At 40.5% G+C, this 20,514-nt stretch overlaps 1 protein-coding gene across 3 annotated transcripts; it reads right to left on the bottom strand.

Moving 5' to 3' along the window:
• Nucleotides 1–6,445: 6,445 nt before the first annotated feature.
• On the bottom strand, nt 6,446–19,638 carry UBLCP1 (ubiquitin like domain containing CTD phosphatase 1). 3 transcript variants are annotated; one of them, XM_027718761.2, is made up of 11 exons: nt 19,549–19,638; nt 17,026–17,219; nt 15,962–16,053; nt 15,456–15,541; nt 15,248–15,363; nt 14,120–14,218; nt 13,137–13,174; nt 10,842–10,940; nt 10,274–10,390; nt 8,818–8,945; nt 6,446–7,464 (listed from the first exon to the last, which is right to left on the bottom strand). In XM_027718761.2, the coding sequence occupies exons 2-11, from the start codon at nt 17,177–17,179 to the stop codon at nt 7,437–7,439; spliced, it is 957 nt and encodes a 318-aa protein (XP_027574562.1). In that variant the 5' UTR covers nt 17,180–17,219; nt 19,549–19,638; the 3' UTR covers nt 6,446–7,436. The 3 variants fall into 3 exon arrangements, with proteins under 3 accessions (XP_027574562.1, XP_027574563.1, XP_027574561.1); XM_027718762.2 differs by having other exon boundaries at nt 17,026–17,216; nt 19,508–19,623; XM_027718760.2 differs by having other exon boundaries at nt 19,508–19,622.
• Nucleotides 19,639–20,514: the final 876 nt, after the last annotated feature.

Below are 20,514 nucleotides of genomic sequence, written 5' to 3'. Positions count from 1 at the left end.
CTCCTGGACTGTAGTGATTAGGTGAGACCTAAACTTCTACCTCCCTAAACACATGTATGTATTTCTATATGCATTTATATAGTTTAAGCCCATCTGATATGAGGTCAAACCATGACTCAAGAAGTAGGCTGATAAAACTCAGAGACAGAAAACCAAACTTGTTTGAAACATCAGCATAATGTTGTATTGTAGGGGAGAAACAATTTTGGTGGACTAAATCCCAGGCCCTGTTTTGTTTGTAACTCTGATTAGCCCTGGGTCATGTCATGCAAGTGTTCCTCTGGTAGCTCCAGGAGTCTGGTAGATGCCACAGGTGCTGAGACAAAAATATGATCCTCCTTGCTGAGCTCTCATAACAGCCCTTATTCCTGCCTCCACAGGAGTGGAGGAGATGAATGTGGGGAGATGAATGTCCAGGGCACTCTGCTCTAGGACATGAGTGTGGGTATGAACCCCTCTGCCCACCTACAGCACGATCAGGGCTGGGAAGGGATGGTAGGACCTGCAGATACCACTTCAACCTTGCTCTGTTGCTTTTGGGGCACGTCTGTGTTGTCTTGAGAAAGTCCTGTTGTGTCCATGTTTCAGTGAGACTTAGGAATAGGGAAAATGCACTGATCCAGGGGTCCAGGAATGGCTTGAGTGAGTACATTTGCTGCTAGGTCCTTATAGAGCTAGAGAGACTGACGCTGGCTGCAGGAACACCCTGCCCTGTCTCTTCAGGTAAGATCAGGTCACTCTGTGCTGTCTCTTGCCCCTGTAAAGCTGCTGCAATCCAGCTGTCGCTGGCTAATTGGCTCTGGCAGAAGCTTTAGCTCAAAAGCTCCTGTCTGGTTTCCTTCCCAGACTTTAGTACACTGCATGTCCCATGCCTGTCCCAAGGCTTCTGCTCAACTGTGGAATGGCAAGGCAGGAAGGGGGTGTAAAGCTCAACTGATTCTTGTGAAAGATTGATCAGTGCTGGAAGCTCTTCCCGTGGCTCTCCATTTGCACTGGTTACTGCTGAAATTGTCTGATAGCTTAGTGATGTTGCTGCTCTCTGGCTTGATTGAAGTCTTTGGAGGTAAAAACGTGACTTACTTTCCCTCCATAGTTTCTGGAATTGTGCCCTGTACTTGATTGAGTCATGCACTGTGGGTCTGTAATTATCTGTGCTACCTACATATCCATTAAGGGGTTTCATATGTTAATCTCACAAGAGCTACTGCTCATTTTGACGTTTTCATCTTGCCGGCTGCCCATAACCCCTGCAAGCAACATGCTGGGTTAACTGCAGGGTGAGTAGAGATGCAGCAAGCATTTCTCCTTGTCTGCCTCTCCCTAACTCGCCTTTATCCCTGATCCCAGCTGTGCAGGTGGGATCCCAGCACCCACCTGAGGCTCCTGGACCAGCACCGAGCTGTGGGGCTCTTGGCACATGGGCTTCAACATGCCTTTCCAAGCATCAGAGGGTGATGACTGGCTCTGCATCAGCAAGGTAAGTGCAGCTGGACAACAATTTTGTAGCATCTCTAAGTTTAAAACCAGAGAAACTGTCACATAACTTGGTCAGGTATTGCTGGAATAAGTGAAGGACAAGCCATGCACTCAGTTTTATCAGTGAAAACAGTGTCATCTCATTTCCATAAAACTGAATCTTATATTATTTACTAGTTGCAGAACTAAATCCACCTAACTTTACTTAATCTTCATCTGTCTAAAGTAATGATTTTTATAATGGGTTGTTTGACAATTTTAGTGAACCAACCAAACCAATCATATCAGATTAAGGAAAAGAATTCAGTGTAGGTTACTTAAATTCTTAAAATTTAGGACCACTTGAAAGTGGAAATGCACAAAAATGCAACATTTTGATTCTGTTTAAAGAATTCAGAAGTTTCAAGTATTTGCTTGCTTTCTTCCAGCTGTAGCTACTCATTAAATCTAAAACAAAGTAGCTTAACAGCTTCTGTTTATCTCAACTAATTTACTATTTCTGGGGGTGTGGATCTTGCCTAGATGTGAGTACGACCCAGTCTATCTGAAGCTCAGAATTTCCTTGAAGTGTTAGACACAAATTATTTAGCTTTTAATACCATTTGTCATAGAAAAAGACTTCACAACATACCTGTTATGTCACATCTGTAAGGCATTAATCAGATTTTAAAAAATCCCACATCACTTTATCATTTTCATCTCTGAGGCAGTTTAACACACTTAACTTTTCCGAAAATGTGCTCATTTTGGTCCTGGTTCAAGGAATATCCATCATTAGGACAGCAGAGGGACCCAAAAGTGCATCAGTTGCAGTTTAAGTGACTGCTTGAAATTCTGCTCATACTCCCCCACTAAACTGATGCAGCTTTCACTGCTCACAAATGTCACATGCCTGTGTATGTCATGAAATGTGAACTGAATATAGAAAATTGGGTAAACAATCATAAGTTTTGCAAAATACAATTCTAGAGCCACCTCAGCTTGCCCTAGGAAGCAGGGTGTCTTAGACAGTTTTACTAGAATTTGTTAAATAATTTATATTATTCTTCCTGTGCCACCATTTGTTCTTCCAGTATGACCCAAACTAGGGGAAAACACTTAAGGGACAAAGTTTGATGTCTACCAATGGATCTCTTGGCTTTTAACATGCCAATAATGTACAAAAGCCATCCAACCACTCAGACATTCCAATGCCACAGCACATTGCCTGTCATAGAGCAGGAGCCCACTGGGGCAATGAAACAGAAACTGGGAGATATGACAGACCTCAACATCAAGAACCTTTCAAGAAATGAGGAAAAAATTATAGAGTATTGAAGGAAACAGAGGAAAGGAGGGTTTTACCAGCAATATTACTATGAGAAAATGCTCAGATATACAACTCTTGAACATCAGCTTTGACACCCATTTTTTTTTAATCATCTGTGGACATTTTCCTATAATATGAAAATTTAAATGACTTTTCTGAACAGCCTGAGAATCATCACTCATGCCCAGCTGTCTGTGCTCAGGAAGGAGCATGACAGGTCCAATCCAGGGGTTGATCTTGCAGCAAGTAGAACAGACTGGAGATGAAAAGCCCAATCAAATCTAAAGGTTGAGATGTTTTGCTCAAGCGTTTGTATTCGACTATGACTTCTCTGATGCTCTAATCCTGAGCTTGACTTGCTTTCCTCTCAAGAGCAGCATAAATAGTGATGAACAAGGCTCCCACTGTTGAGTACCAAATGCATTAACAACACAGATATTTAGCACTAAAAATCTGATGCAATTTTAGTGTTTCAAAACACCAAGGTCAGTCTTCTGGGGTGTTGCAAGTGGAGGAGGGGACATCACTCAGCAGCAGTGCCCCATACAGGCTCTGCTCCAGGTCACCCAGTCCCCTTGCATGCATGAGCTCCAACCAACCCTGGCTCCTGCCATGATAAATGATAAAAGCTGCTCTTTTCTGATATATAAACACCTTGACAAATGGTGGGGGGTGAGCAGAGCTAGTGTGCAATTCCAACCAGAGAGTGGATGGAAAAAAAAAAACCAACAAAACCAACAAAAACTTCTAAGCAATGTTAATGATGCACTTTTTGCTGTGCCTGGCACCCCACTCATAGTGCTTAGAGCATTATGCAATTTGAGAACAAGTTCCCTTTGACTTGTACCCATTCTTAACAGAAAATGAACTGGTAGGAAAATTATTTGCTAGGAGAGACGTAGAAATTAATGGCATGGCATTGTATGTGTCTGTGTGTGGCAAGGACACAGGCCAAGCTCTGCATAGACTCCTGAGAACTAAATGAGCATCCAAGTGCTCAAAGCAGAATCAAAGGATCTCCAGAGATGAGCAAACTTCCTAAACAAGCATAAATAATGAAGCTCGGGGCTGTATGAGAAAGCTCATCAGTATATAAATAGTTCATTTTGAAATCCCCTATTATAAAACACCTTTAGAAAAGGGCAGGTGAATGAATGGGGAGCTTGAGGCCTTGTGTGATTACCAGTGATCTAAAGGATAATGGGGGGTGATACAGATGGGCTGGGAAACACAGATCCAAAGTAGACCAGGTGCAGCAGGTAAAGCCAGGAGAGTCAAACTTGGCACCATGAGCCACTGGAGTCATTTTTCACCTTTTCTCTAGGAAAACCTAACCAGAGATGCTCATCTCTCCACGAGGCAGTTCTTACTGAATTTTCTGGGTTGCTTATACCTAAAACATGCCCTCATTAGTGAAGAGCCCATTCAAAGCACAGATGTCAGCACCACTCACTGGTAACAGCATATTGCTAATATTACTCACACAGGAAACTCGTAACACTTCGAAGATGTGCCTCATCTTCTCTAGGATAGAACAGTATTTTTCCCTTCTAGTCCTGTTATTCTCTCTCTCAACATTTTCTTTTCACAGAAATTTTTCTCTGTCAATCCCCCAGCCAAAGCACTTCATCAGGACCCTACACTGGATGCAGCAGTCACCCAAACTACTGCACAGTAGCACCTGCCACAACTCCTGCAATGCCAATAGTGTAATGTAAAATAGTGTAATGTAAATAGGATTCTGCCCTCTGACACCAGCATTTCTTGTTTTAAGCAGCTGTAATGAATTAGGAGAACTGAGTATTTTTCTTTACCCTCTGAAATACAGTTTTTACCTGGCCTTTGTCTTACTGGGGGCAAGCGTTCAGCGCTTCTCACATCAGTCTTAAATACATCCTGAACAGACAGAGTGGAAAATTGTCTTAAACCCTTTGGCATCCACTTGCTGTCAGTTGAATGTCAAGTCAGGAATAAAAATTGGCAACTAGCTGTAGATTTCACAGTCATGCAGCAGGATTTGTGGAGCTGAATTTGCAGTTCCATTCTTGGCTTCAGCTGTCACTCCATGTACTTCCAGTGATGAGCATTCATGCCACAGTGAGGAATTGGAGTTGTCAGATATCCAGGGCTTACTGAAATAACTTCATTTTAAAATGAACTGCCTCTTCTGGTCTGAATAATCAGACAGAACAACATACAAAATGTTTGACATGTATTGGGAGCCTGGTACAGTCTCTGACACATGAAAATATTTGGAATATTTCAGAATCCATTTAATGCTTCCCCAGAGTTTTGCAGAATGGTAAATTACAAGCTCTGTAATTAAGCCATACATTGCCTTTGATTATGCTTCAATCCTATTTCTTTTAATAGAGATTATGAAAGCCATTGATCAAATACTTCTCAGGCACCTCAATATAATCTAAAAGGAAAGTAAATGTTAACAGGCAACTTATAAACTTTGCTGTTAATAGTTATTCCAAGGCTCAACTACACTTAGGAAATGCAAGTAAGTCAAAACTGCCCTCTCTATTGAAAAGGCAAAACAAAGAAATCAGCAGAGGTGTTTTCCTCTGAATTTATAAGTAATAAATATGTTGTTCTAGAGCTAAGCAGAAAACTAGCCATTTATCCTTGCAGTTATTCTGGTAGTTTGGCACAGAATCATATTGTATGTATAGCCCAGAGAAGCCATGTAGTACAGTGAGGAGCTGTTGTGAGTGACCCACTGTCATCTTCCTGAGCACCTCCAATTCTATTATTACGGATATTGGACCTTCTTAGCCTATTTCAGATCAGCAAATACTCTGAAATTCTGGGACAAAATCGCAGTGTCACCGACATAAAAGAAAATCAAAATGGATTTTTTTAAAATGTTCCTTGTATAAAGCAAAAGGAAGGAGTATTGCTCATTTACTGTTAACCTTCTGTTTGTAGACTAACTTTAAGCAAAAAAATATGGGAATATCTTTGAATACATTCCCTTCGTTTGGCTTTCTCTCTCTGCCCATCACAACAAACTCTACAGGTGATTCAAGTGCAGCGTCTTGACTTTTTTCAATTGTTTAAATTCAAAGGAATTCCACTGCACCATGTACCAGTCCTACATTCCATTATCTATGTGGCTGCAGCCTTTCCAATAAAGGATCACTGTTCTAGCCTCAGGGGTTCTCCCTGGACTGTGTGTACAGGAGTCAGTCAGCTTCTAGATCAGAAATCAGCTCTAGGAGACAAAACTCCAGATATTCACCTTCCACACTTACCTAAAACGTGATTTTTATGCATCAGGTTTCTGGTTTACCAGTTTAAAACACAGCTTGGGTTGGCATTAAACCACACAGAGCCGTGGTTATGAAACTATATTTTCTGACAGGTCACTGAGCTGGAGCCTTGTGTGCTCAGCCCAACAGCTCATCTGTGCCCGCTGTCCTGACAGTCTGACATGTGCTGTCAAGGTTCCTTTCCCAGCCAGGCTGGTGCTCCACTATTCAGCACCACTGTCCTAATCTGCAGTGGCACATACCAGTCTCTTACTTAACTACTGACGCAAAACCCGTGCCTCTGGAATCCAAATAAATCCTCCAAAACCCCCAAAATTAGTATTATCGATGGTTTCTCTATTATGCAAGCTAAATGTTTAAGGCAGCACAGGACACAAACTATGAAAAAGGTCTTTATTATTTACACAACTGCTATAGTTCCTTAAGAACAATATATACCATTTTTATTTGAAAGGGTCAGTCTTCTTTCAAATACATGAACTGCATAATGCACAAGTGTTGGAAATGCCAAACAGCAGTCACATCACACTTCTCTAGTGCAGGCATAAGCAGCGCAAGTAAATGATATTTTAAGAACAGTATGGCTGAATATTGTATTTAAACACAGTGTTTGCACTTTGACAAGATTTAGCTAGAAGAGAACAAGGGTTTTGTTCATGCTTTGTTAGGAATGTGACTTTCCCATCTGAGGTTTAAACCCTTTATCTGGCATAGGGGAATTTTTCAGGCAGACTGCTTTTCACTGACCAAATAACAGTGGGTTTCTCTCCCTCAAACTTCAATCTTTTGTTTTCCAGTAAACACTGCTTTATAGTACAAGTTCACATACTGGGGTAAATTTGCCACAGAGGTGGTACTTTCCCATCTTACTGTCTTGCACAGAGAAACACTGACATACTAATACATACCAAACTTAGACAACTTGTAATTTATAGACTTAAATACTGGAATGGGAGAGGGAGACTGTTTCTAAAGATGGAGGGAATAGAGGACTTATACAATTCATACACTGCCAAGGTTGGCTTTTTACTCAACTTTTTTTGGTCTAAATATTTCTTTCTAGTTTCAGAATGGTTTTGGTCTTTGATGGTTATGGTTGTACTTGGGCAGCAAAGGAGAGGAACGTATTTTGAGAAGTAACGCCAGAACTGAATGCAAGAAAAAGCAACTGACTTGTTTCTCCCACTTTGAGCTTATTGCTGTGATCTTTTAAAAAACCCACAACCAACCAACTGGAAGACCAAGTTTAGCAGTCATTCTGGCATTGGGTCCAGTGTCCAGCACTATTATACTCTAGCATAAAAGCAAGGAAAAGTCCAATGATCTTAGTGATGTTCCCTTCAACTCAGTGCCACACAGTTTTATTAGTGTTATTGTCCTTGCTTCTTTGAAAGATACCTGAAAGAAATAAAAGTACAGTTTTTCACAACATAAGAGGTAGGCACAAATATATCCAGGATCTTAATATCAAAGTATGAATCTGCTTTCTTTTCTCACTAACAATGCCCCTATTGATAACCCCAAACTAGAAATGCAATCAACACCACTTATTATTTTTATTTGATTTCAACATTTTTCAGTTCCCTGATAGGTTATCTTACAGTAATTCAAAGTCATGTTTTTAGTTAGACTCTATCAGGCTTTTTAAACAAAAGGGAGGAAGGAAATGGAAACCTGTTTTATTTAAAGAGGATGGAAAAATTACATCAGCTGGAAAAGTGGCTATTACATCTCTTAAGATAAAAAGGCCCATTAGTAATGGCACTCCTTCAAATAAATTCAGCACTTCAGTGAACAGTGATCCAGCATAACCTGAAAAGAACAGCCTTCCACCAGCTTCTTTAGAGAATCTGAGTGATGTTAAATGGCTTGTATTCTGATCCCACAGCTCTCCTAGCACTAGAGCTGGAACAATCCGTGGTGTGACAGTGAAGGCTTTGCAACTACTCCAGAAAAAAGAATCCAACCAATTTCACTGACAGTGTGAGTTATCCAGTGACTTTCACTGCTTTTAAGGTTTAATATTTGACTTTCTGTCTAATCAGAAACAAGAAAGAAAATTGTACCAAGCCTGCAAGGCTGTTCTCTTAAGCACTGAACAGGTGGTTTTCAAACAGCAAATTGCACACACTTTTCTTCACATGCATTGAAGCTTCAGGCTGTTGCATAAAACCATTAAGAAGAATTTTGCCCAAACACTTCAGCTAGTTATTTTCTACCAAGAATTAGGTTGATAACTGGTGCCCTGAGCACTTGGAAAACTCTTGTTCATAACACAGTAACTTGGAGCTGATGAATACTATGAAACCACACAACCAGGGTAGTGACAGAGAACCACTCTGTAACACCCCAGAGCTCTGAAGTAACTGCCAGAAAAGTTGCCACCTAACAAAGGAGCTGGGATCTGAACTGACAGCCTAACTTTGCAGGGAAAAGAGAGAGATTTCCAAGAATCATGTTCCTTCAAATATTCTTTTCCTTTTAGGAAGCATAATTGCATAATTGGCAGTCCTGAATACTGGAGAAGTATGAAAACACAGATGCATTCTGTCAAAATCTTATCATTTTAGGGAACTTGCCCAAACACTACAACCTTACTAAAATTCTACTCAAACTGAAGGATCTTCATAACTTCATAAGTGATGCCAAAGTTCATCAGCTCCACTGTTTCTGGTCTTTGTAGAGACAACCTCAAGCAAAACATGTGAGGTCAGGGACAGAAGGAAGCAAGAATTTTGACTTTGTTCTTACCTTTCCCAATGTTTGTGATTCAGCTCCAAAAAGTCATCTAGTTTTGCTATTTCTTTGAGGTATTGAGTGAGCTTTAGAAGCTCCTTGTCTTTATCCCGATTTAAATGTGCTTTCATAAAGGGCCTTATCTACACAAAATAAATAAACTGAGTATAACCATTGGCTCACAAAAAAAAGTTTTAGATTCTTTATCATTTACCATTAATTAAGGTATATTTTCAGTACTATCTCAAGTTATAACTTCTTACAGGTAGGAGGAAGAAAAACCTTTCCATTAGTGGTCACATCCAATTTGCCCTGTTCTTCCTGCAAACTGGACTGTGGGTGTTTTGCTTTGCACCACCCTGGAACAAATTTGTTTTCTCTTGCACTTTTTTGAGCCTTCCCCTCCCAGACAGACTGATAAAATGATCTGGAATGGACTGGCACATTTTCTAATATGATTTCACAGAGATTTTCGCAAGAGGGGTTTTCAGCCCTGCATTATGAACTGTGTGGCATCACTGGAACAAGATGCTTTTTTTTCAATAAAAAGCCTTTGACAACAATCAGAGCTTCTGTGAAAAGAGATGTCAGAAATAAAGCTTATCAGACAGCTGCTTTAAGCCTGGAACACATTATACCTGGGCCTTGTTTTAGTGATTCAGTGTTTTTGTCTGCAGCTGTTAATGACAACACCTTTCAAATCTGAGCTAGAGGGACCTCTCTGGATAATTCTCTCCCAGCAAGATCTTTGCTATTCCTGATTCTCCTTCCAATTAAGATCATCTTGTTAGATCTCATCAACTGCTACCCTTTTCACATCATGGATACTTTCAAAGAAATCTTGAATTCCTGCATTTGAAAACATCTTTTTCATTTTAAAAGAAATTTATGAAATTTCTTTTAGTACCACACTGCTCTACCATCATATATACGAAGAAATTTAGGTTTCATTCTTATTCAGAATCAGCACTAATAACGGAGCACAAACTGGTTGACAGTTGTATAAAATGAAATATTTGCTGTTCTGTGTCAAAACAGCTCAAGGTACTAATTATTTATCCAAAGAGAACACTCGTGATTACACTGGCATACTACCATGAAGTACAGTCACTTGTTATTTGATTTATTTTCTGTCTATTTAATATGACCACTCTTGAGATTGAACTGCATATATTTCAATGGTGCCTGTCAGCAATGCCCAGCTCAATTATAGCTTGCAGGTATAACTTAAACATAAATCATAATTTTATTGATTTTGGTAGTCTCTTAAAAGCTCAGTTAATAGTGAAACAAAGTTTATTTAATACTACTCTTAGGGAAATATTAATCCAGACAAATGGCACTGTAAATAATAAAATATGCAACTTTTCTAGTTACGAATAGCCTTTCCTTATGATATGGCTGAGAAGTATGAGAAAATACTATTTGAAGGATGAAGAAAAAGTAATAATAAATGAAAATTCCAGTTTACCTTGAGTCCATTTTGTGGATTCATTAGGAAGTTTCGGCCAATATCATCAAACATAATAGTATTCTTTTTGCTGTAATATTCTGAAAACTTTCCCCAGATAACACCAAGAGGCTTCACCTGGAAATACAACACATACAAGGTACCTGAGGCAAATCAGATCATATATAGGAGCTGAAAATACCATCTATAGGAACCTGATTCCAAACTTAAATAGACACTTGTATTCTTTTCCTTTAGCATTAGCGGGTAGTTTGGCTTTAATAAAGGAAGATATGTGAAATAATATAACATAATAAATACTCCACACTAAGGATAAGCTTTCTCTTGGTACTAAATTTTCTTGCAACCGTTACCTACTATTTGATTTGAAACCTGTGACATACAAATGCATGACTCAAAATAAAACATTAATAGAGACTTTAAGTAGCAAAAAAAATCCGTGATTTTAAGATTCTTACAGTTTTCTTGCACGAAAACTTCAGCACAACTTTATTGTTGAATATTCCAAAAGGGTATGGTAACAAGTCAGTTGAATGTAGAAAAAGATCAGGAGAAAATAGGTACTTACATCTATTAGTCCTCTTCGAGGAGTGTGCACTGTTATCATGGCAGCACTGTCCAGCATGAAAGTTATCTTGTAATTTGTGTTGGTACTCACTCCAAGCTCCTGCATCATAAAAATTTACTATTAAAGCTTCTAATTAAGACAGTTTTACTGCTGAACAACTGGAGCCACAATTACAACACATTGTTTGTCACAGGGTGAGCAGCGGAGGATTACCAGAGACATGCTAAAAATAGATATCTGGGGCAATTTAAATTTGTTACACAATGAGAATCATAAATGTCCACTGTTCTACCATGAGAAAAAAGCTGATAGGAATTTATTTTTGCAGTGTTTAGTAGCAGTAACTTAAAAACTGATGTCAGCATAAAATCAAAGCAACTCTGCAGAAAAGGCAAAATACAGAGAGGCCTTGCTCATACCTTTATGCAAAATCTTTCACAAGTTCTACATGCCTCAACTTTACTACCTATAGCAACTGACTGCTATTTGTTCCTTACAGTGAGTTGCACAAATCACAGCCCAATTTAAGATGAAATATTTGTAACAGTTCATTGTTAGCATTCCCTCCTGCACATGTCCAAGACATAAGCCAGAAATCTGTCAGTTTGCACTTTAAAGATTTGATAACTCTTGAGATAAAGACTCTAAGGAAAACGTCCTTTTTAAAGCTAAAAAACTTTAACTAGATGAGAGAGCATCATTTCCACTTCAATTCCTTTCAAATGCTGAAAAGTAGTAGTAAAATCTGCTGACATGGTATAACACAGATATTGCTGATGACTTCTGGTGTGTCCAACAGCAGTAATATGCAAAGCTACATAACAAGGAGAAAATATCCACTGAAGCAGCTCTCCTGCAAATATCCAGCCACATGTAACTGATTTGCTTTCATATGAAAAAGTGAATCTGGCAAATGAAAAGCACTACCTGCCTGGGTCAGTATCCTGTTATACTGACAGAACCAGCTGTTCTAGACTGTTTGAATTCCAGGCATAAATAGATGGCAAATGAGAGATTAAATTTGGTTATCTGATACTCCCTTCTTTTTAGTGCTGTTCCTGCTTTGTAGTTTAAAACAAAAACTTCAGTGCCAAGCATTGCTGGGACCACTGTTCCCTGACAAAAACTGAAACTTTTGTAGATAAGCACTCCTGGTGCCACCAGTTTAAGGAGAAACAGCAGGTGGGATCTAGTGGTAGGAATCTCAATGGATCAAGATTCAGGAACAGGTACAGAGAGAGATTCAGTAACATGAAAGGGCTGGGAAAGCAAACTAGAAATGTAGAAAGGTGACGAGTGCAGGGGAAACAGCCCAGTTTTGAACACTGGTTTTCCACAAGATCAAATCCTTGCACTACACTGACAGACACAAGATAAACATGTAACACTGCCACATGAAGTACAGTGTTTGCAAGGCTCAACACTGATTGTACTTGCATTAACTTCACTTTACAGTTCTGACTACAGGTTCCCATTTCTGAGATCACTCTGAGGCATTTTTGTTTAGAAAAAAATTGTAGAAATTAATTATTTTGAGGAAGAGAACACTAGAAAAAATGTGCTTTGCTCTGTTAAAACCTGAAAAAAATAGTGTATAATAATAAGTGGAGATATAAAAGCTTAAACTTGGAAAACCTTTTCCCGAGGTGGAAACAAGCTTTGATTTATAAAATGCCCCAACCCACAAACCAAACACACAGCAATTCTTAGTAAGCTCATTAGATTTACAGCTAAGCCTGGACAGTAAATATGTTTACCACGGGGTTAGCTGTGCAAAACTGGCTTCCTGCCCGATTTCAGTACGGAAGAAACCAGGACTGAAAGAAGAGCTCTTACAGGATGTTTAATAAGGCAGAGGAAGTCACAGAACCACACAGCTGCAATAGGTAAAGATAAATATGAAGAGTTTCCTCTTGATAACCTACTGCAGCATCTCACATCTGTCTGCTCCTTTAAAAAAAATTACATTTAAAGACTAGAGATCTATAATTAGAGGTGAGATGAAAGCAACTGTGAAGGCTGCATGACAAATCCAAGTTTCAGTAGGTACTGACTTGAGTTTAGTTCTGCTAAATTTAGCACCTATGCTGATAGTTTGTGTGGAATTCTAAAGTTAGACTTAATCTAGTTTTTTGATGGAAACAATTTAAAGTGACTATGAAAATTTAAAATACTGAGGTTATGATTCATACAACCTGCCCAGTTTCTAACCCGTTCTGTAACGATAAGATGAGCCCAACTACACGAAGAGTTACCCAAACCAGGAACCAATCACACATTTTCAGGACAACTTACTTTCATTTTGGCTTCAATCCACTTCATATTAGTAGCAGCTGAAACAAATGGGAGAAAACAGAAAGAATACTTTATCAAAATAAGTCATTAACAGGCAAAAAATGAATAAGCCAAGAAATTGCTCACCTCATAAGTCAAATTTTTACACAAAATTTAATTTCAGAAAGATCTATCTTTATTGTAGCTTGTAGGGTTACTGCCTTAAAGACAGTCTTCCTTCATGGAAGTCTGTTCTTATCTGGAAAAGCTTACTTTTCAGATGAAGAACTAGATGAGCAGTGCAAGTGTTGAAACCATTTTCTAGATCAGCTGTTACTAAACTCTACAGTCTGCAGGACCATAAGGAATGGGGTACACCTGGTTTGAGGAATCACACTGCCTGTGCAGATTTCCTCCTGGAAGCAATGATAAGAATACATAAGGTCTGGAAAGGACAAAGTCTCAACATTGCCCACTTACCTAAGAATATGTAGAAATATTGTTCCAGACTAAAAAAATGACATTTTGCAATATAATTTTAATATGGTTTGAACCCTGCTCTGGCTAAAGTCTGTTCTGCAGCTATTGGACAGGAAATAACCCAGCATGCAAAGGCAAAGGATCAACCATCCCTGTAGACAGGAGAATTTGGTTCATTTGGAAGTTCACTAGGTATTGTCTGGATGGAGATTATTTGTAAAGATCACTATCAAACAGTGTTTGAATGTTGATTATATAGTTCTGTTACTTCAAGCACTTGTTTATTTGTACAAAGTAACACTCAGTAAAGTGATGCTGAGACCCATTGCTGTCAGCTTTTTCACGTAAGAATTACTATTTTTCTAAAATATCCCTAATAGCCGTGTGACTTACAGCCAAACACTTCTGTATTGTTTCAGATCTTGTGATTCACACTAAAAAGCAATATAAAAACCTCCTACCTGGAGTGTCTGCTCTGAATGACAATTTACTCTAAACTCTGAGGTACTGAGTATAAAACTTACACCAAATTACAATATCATAATCCTCATATGCAGAAGTCAGGAATTCATGAAGGTATGGCCTCATCAGTTCTACCCCAGTTTCAGCACACGATCTGTGGTCTAAAAAGAATATAAGAGATAAGCAATTCATTATTAAAGTATAAGTTATTAAAGTTCAGACTGACTTTCTTATCTATCCAAAGACCTGAAGAGTTTCATGAGGGAAACACTGAGGCACTATAAGATCATGCATGAATTCATAGCAAACTACCATCCCTGTTTTAAAGGCAGAAAGAAGAAGCAGAGAGGATATTTATCTGTTTATCCTTAAAAGTCCTTGAGGGCTTAGCTAATAATTAAATCAGTTCTCTGAGTATGAGTATCTTTGAAAAGTCAGGACAAATAGTTCATCTGTGCACTTAGCAAATTTGTAACAGGACATATATGAAACAGACTCCTTAAAACCTAGTCCAGCTATTTTGTAGGCATATATCAAGCTCATTTTAAAGATGCAAACATTGCCTGTTCCAATTCAAAAACTGTTGCCAAAACCTGCTAGCAGAAGACCTTTAAATAAAAATTTTAAACTCAGTAATGGGTTGAACTTTGATCTTAGATTGGAAACAAACCTCATCAAAAAGGAAAGCTATTATTTACTACTCACAGTTATGCTGCCATGACACACCTACATCCCAGAAAAAATTAAGTCAGAAGGAAAATTCTGGCTTCCAAAAAAACCAGCTTGACAGAATTTTCAGGTAAAACATGCTTTTGTGAATGTTTAGTAATAATTTGTAAATAAAATTTGAAGCTATTGTCCCACCCCCCCAAAAAATGGAGTCAATCAGGTACAGACCAGGATGACTATCTTACAATATCTTGCCCTGCCACAAAACATAAGGTGTCAAGAGAAAGACTATTCAGACAGAATACTAAATTGCCACTTTTTTATATCTTCTTGCACTAAAATCAACACCATGCAACATTTTAAAAGCCCAATGCTTTTTAAAATGTGAGCAGAAGACCACAAAATCATACAAAGCAGAAGGTATGTTGTATAAGACAGCAAAGCAAAACTCAAGAAATGTGATCTGGCAAATAAACCGAGCTCTTAAACAAAAACATCCCACAAGTTGCATAAAAACTCACCAAAAAGTGTATAATCAACATCTAGAACCAGCAGCTTTTTCCCTTCTCTAGGAGGATTCAGAATTTCCACTTTGTATTCTTTAACTCTACGGGAAATTTTTAGTAGATTTTCTTCCCTAATGTAACAGTGCAAAAAGTTACAGTTAATTAAAATGCACATTCTACATTCAATAAGAAACAAACTGTTTTAATAGCTAAAACTCCTAACCTATTTTCTACTTCCACAACTTCCTCTTCGATATCAAAGTCATTTACCACGTCATCGTTATCGGGAGGTGGCCCAAGGACATCTTCCTAAAGGAATAATAATAATAAAGGATAACTAGAATCACAGAAGGAAAATAACAACGGATATCAAGTTTCTGTTACTGCACATTACAGGACAAAAATACTATTTAACCAAAATGATTTCACTTAAGTAGTGGAAAGAATTACTAAAGTATACTGATGATCGATCAGATCTGAGAAGTCAGTGAATATCATAATAATAGGTTTGTACTTCAAGTCCAGAGCAATACAGGAGTTTCATGAATACACACTGCTCTCAGAAATCTTCAGGAAAGCTAACTTTACATAGAAAAATGAATGCAAACAGAAATCTACTGTACTATATAATTTAACAAATGATGACTGAAATATTCAAAATTTAAAATCGCAATTTAAATTGAATTTAATTAAATTAAATTTAACCTAATAAACAGGTAAAATATTTACCAAACTCTCTTCACGAGTGCCCATCATCATTATTTTTGTATTTGGTTTCAACTTGAGAGCTCCAAGCTTAACATCATCATCTGCAGGTTTGCCTGTAACACAAACAGGTAATATTTGAATTTTTTTACTGGGATAGATTTTAGAAAAATGTCAATACATTTCATGCTTAACTGAAATAAGCTCCCTGTAAAATACCAGATATCCCAAGCTGTATTATCATTCTCTTCCATATACAGTGTCCTGGTTTCAGCTGGGATTGAGTTAATTTTACTCCCAGTAGCTGGTGCAGTGCTGTGTTTTGGATTTAGTATGGAAATAATGCTGATAACACACTGATGGTTCTTTGGTGCCAAGCAGTGCTCACTATAAATCAAGGGCTCCTCAGTTTCCTGTGCTCTGACAATGACCAGGTGTGCAAGAAGCTGGGAGGAACTGGCCAAAGGGATATTCCATACCATAGAACATCGTGTCCAGCATATAAACTGGGGGGAATGGGCTGGGAGCCACCGATGGCTGCTCAGGGACAGGCTGGGCATCAGTCAGTGAGTGGTGAGCAATGGTATTGTGCATCACTTGTTTCTCTTGGGTTTTACACCTCTCTCTCCCCTTTTCATTACTGTTTTTATTATTATAATTAGTATTATATTTTATTCTGCTTCAACTGTTAAACTGTTCTTATCTCAAGCCATGACGTTTACTTTTCTACCCCCAGTTCTCTTCCCCACTGGGATGGGGCAAAGACCCAGCATCTCTGTGGTCCTTAGTTGCTGGGTGGGTTTAAACCACAACGTACAGACACATTGCTTATCTGGCTAGCAGCAATTTAACTTCTATTTAGCATCTACTTTGCACACTTCCATGGCAACCACTAAAAAATTACCAGGTAAATGTATCAATAATAATCAATATCTGGTGATGTATAAAATGTCTGTATTCATGTTCACTTGAGAGCTAGAACTGGGAGGTAGATGCCCTGTTAGTGGGCATCTTGCCTAGGTTTAGAGGATGTTTGTCCTTAAACATCTCAGGCACATCCATAACAAACATCAAACAAGAATAGTTACCCTTCATTTTAAGCCCAAGTAGTTTTTGACGCTCCGGTAACACTCCAGTAAGGCCTTTAAGAGACTGTTTCAGGTCCAACACTGTGTCTTCTTCTGACAGCGAGGTTATTGTATACTCCTGTCCACCCCATTTTATTATGAGAGAGAGAGACATCCTTGAAGCATATGTTCAGTATTGTTTTCTGAAAAATCTGCTGCAGGAGGAAAACAAAGATCACGTAAGGAAGAAATAGGAGAACTGCTCTTTTCAGAAGACAAACCATAACATCTATTTAAAGTATTCTTGATTTTTTTATTATATTGCACATCAAAGAGCTGTTTGTTTCGCATGAGCGGATGATAAACATGTTGACAAAGTGTTGAAACAAAGGGATAAAGAGCAGTGCTGGAACTGGGGCTCTGAGTTCCACTTTGATGTATTTAGCAATGTCACATTCACCGTTGGCTGTGTTCTGTGCAGGTACAGCCTGTGCACTGCACACCCAGCACTTGAGCAGAGCACTGCAGCACTGTAAAAGTCATTGCAAAGCTCAGAAACGTCCTCTGCAACACTTATGCAACCAAACCACCCATGGGTACCTTTACACATGCAGTAATAAAACAGCAAATATTAAATACCTAAAATACATAAGCACACAAAAATAGTTTTCTGAACACAACAGTCCATTTTTGGCAGTGGATTTCTCTAATTCCTTTCACTGTGCATTACCTGCAGTAATACACACCCCAGGTCACATCTCACTGTAGCAATATCAATGTAGGAATTTGAAAACAAAGCCAAAACATACACCCGCACAATGCAATTACATTGTAAGAACTGCACTTGCATTGCAGTGCTGACAAAACAACCATAATTATGCTATCCTTAGTTTACACAGCATCGTTTATACAAACTGTATTTAACAGTTCAGTCCTACATTAAACACAGCAGAAATCCAAGATTTTTAGGTTAATGCAAAATTAAGAATGTGGTTTTGTCTGTTAGGGCTTGGAAACAGAGAATCAAGGAGCTAGAAAGGTATGAAAAGGCTGATACAGTGTGTCAGGAGATGCAGAGAAGGCCTCTGCACCACTGATGGTTAAATTGTCCTCAAAAGACTGCTATTCAAAGAGAGGGCAGACCTGTGAAAAACCTGGGGCTATCCACCTTCAAGAAATGCATTACACCAATAAATGCAGGTCTGACAACTCTAAAAAATCTCAGAATCCAAAAATCTGATTCTTCTTCCTCTCTAGCATTGTATTGTCAGTGGTTACCTGCTCTCAGACAAAATACTTCTCTTTTATGCAGTAAAAGCTACTGGGAACAAACAAGTAATTGCTCACGTATCCCCACCAAGCTCAGACCAGGTGAGAAATAGGCTAGATACAACCTGCTTGCTGAGGACACTGCAAGCCTCACCTCCACACTACTGCCCCTGTGAGTCCTGAAAGCAAACTGAAGAGGAAAAGTGGTATCACAAAAAATGAATGTTTTTTTTTCCTTTTTTCCCCGAATATTCTCAAATCAGATAGGGACCTGGTATTATACTGTGAAAAAGACTCATGAAGAAGGGGTCTTAGAAGCACTAAGAGGTTCGACTGAGATTAAGGCTGCAGTGTCAAGCAACATTGATACATAGGGTTACTGCCATAAATTATTGCTGTCCACATCCTTGGACTAAGTTTACAGAAAGAAGGGTTTATTTGCCTGTTTCCTTACCTGTACCATACACCTCAAATCATTCTGCAAGGAAATGTACAGGGAAAGAACTGCAAGAAAACTTCTCAAGTCTCTGTCTAGTGCTAAATCGAAACGCTCATCCCTCCAAAGCTGAGCACTTGACCAACCCTTGCTCCTTACACAACCACAGCCCCACCACGGTGAGCAGCATCAGGGACAAGGCACCTTTATCCCACACCAAACACTACGGGACCGAATCACTGAACACAGGAAAGCGGATCAGAAGCAGAGGAAGACACGGGGAGAAGGGCTCTACCATGGGGGCTGGGTGCTGTGAAATACAACTTCCTTGGGTTAATTACACCTCCTGAGCCTTCACAAGGCCCTTGGACCACCAGGAGCCAATGGAATGGAAGGTCACAGAGAAAGCGTTGAAGTCGTGCTGTGAAATTGTAGCATCGCACCGATTTATCTTGGCAGATCGCGAAGAGAGACATCCACATCTTTAAGTCCCACTAAGCAACATAAAGATAAACCCCCCGAAACACACAAAGTGCCTGATGAGCCGTACAAAGTGCGGCCCCGTAACAGGTGGGGAGTGGGGTCTGGGGCCAGCTCGGTGCCAGCTCGGGATCGCCCCCCTCCCCCGGCCGGGCTGTCCCGGCACCGACACGGCCTTGGCGAGGGGAGCTCCCACACGGCGCTGCTGCGGCCCCGGCGCCGCTCCCGCCCCGCGGGGGCAGCGGCACGGCCGCCACCACCGCCCGCCCCCGCCTCCCTACACCGGCCCGGCCTCCCCCCCGGCCCCGCCGCACCCACCGGGCTGCCCGGGGCCGCCGATCCTCCCCCGCCGCACCCACCGGGCTGCCCGGGGCCGCCGATCCGCCCTCGCAGCGCGGAGCGGCCGCTCACCGGCCGCGGCACCGGCCCCGTCCCGTCCGCCCGCAGGAAGCGGAACTGGCGCCCGGCGGAAGCGGGAGGCCCCGGATGTGCGCGGGGCCGGGCGGGCAGCGCCAGCGGGGCTGCTCCGTCAGGGACCTCCCTGGGAGCCGGGTCGCGCAGGGAGCTGCGCCCGTGGGAGCTCAGCGCCGGGGGAGGCCGCAGAGGCGGTTTGCAGGGGCAGCTGTGCCGCCAGTGTGCCTTTTCTGTCGTTAACCTTTAAAGAAGATTGTTCCGTACCCACCGATACCGACTGAGACACCCCCCTGCAGCGCTGCCCCGCTCTGAGGTCCCCAGCGCAGGAAGGACATGGAGCGAGTCCAGAGGAGGCACCAAGATGATGAGAGGGATGGAGCTGCTCTGCCGTGAGGAAAGGCTGAGAAAGTTGGGATTGTTCAGCCTGGAGAGGAGAAGCTTCGGGATGGCCTAATTGTGGCCTTCCAGGGCCTGAAGGGAGCCTAAAGAAAGATGAAGAGAAACTTATTTACAAGGGCCTGGAGTGACAGGACAAGCGGGAGTGGCTTCACACTGAAGGAGTAGGTTTAGATTAGATGTTAAGAAGAAATACTTCCCTGTGAGGGAGGTGAGACACTGGCACAGGTTGCCCAGAGAAGCTGTGGCTGCCCCATCCCTGAAAGTGTTCAAGACCAGGTTGGATGGGGCTCGAAGCAACCTGCTCTAGTGGAAAGTGTTCCTTCCCACTGCTGGAGGGTTGGAATTACATGATCTTTAAGGTCTCTTCCAACCCAAACCATTCCCTGATTCTATGACTCAAAACTCCCTTCACTCCTAAGCTGACTCTCTACAGGTATATTGTTGTATCTGTTGAATCAGGGGTCACTTCTTGGCTACTGGTGGGATTCTTGGGAACTGGCTTCAGCTGCAGC

Source organism: Pipra filicauda, unplaced genomic scaffold (assembly GCF_003945595.2).
Source record: "Pipra filicauda isolate LSUMZ 115617 unplaced genomic scaffold, ASM394559v2 scaffold3_size10097308_pilon, whole genome shotgun sequence".
In the NCBI taxonomy this organism is placed as follows: domain Eukaryota; kingdom Metazoa; phylum Chordata; class Aves; order Passeriformes; family Pipridae; genus Pipra; species Pipra filicauda.
This window is presented reverse-complemented; position numbering and strand designations above follow the sequence as displayed.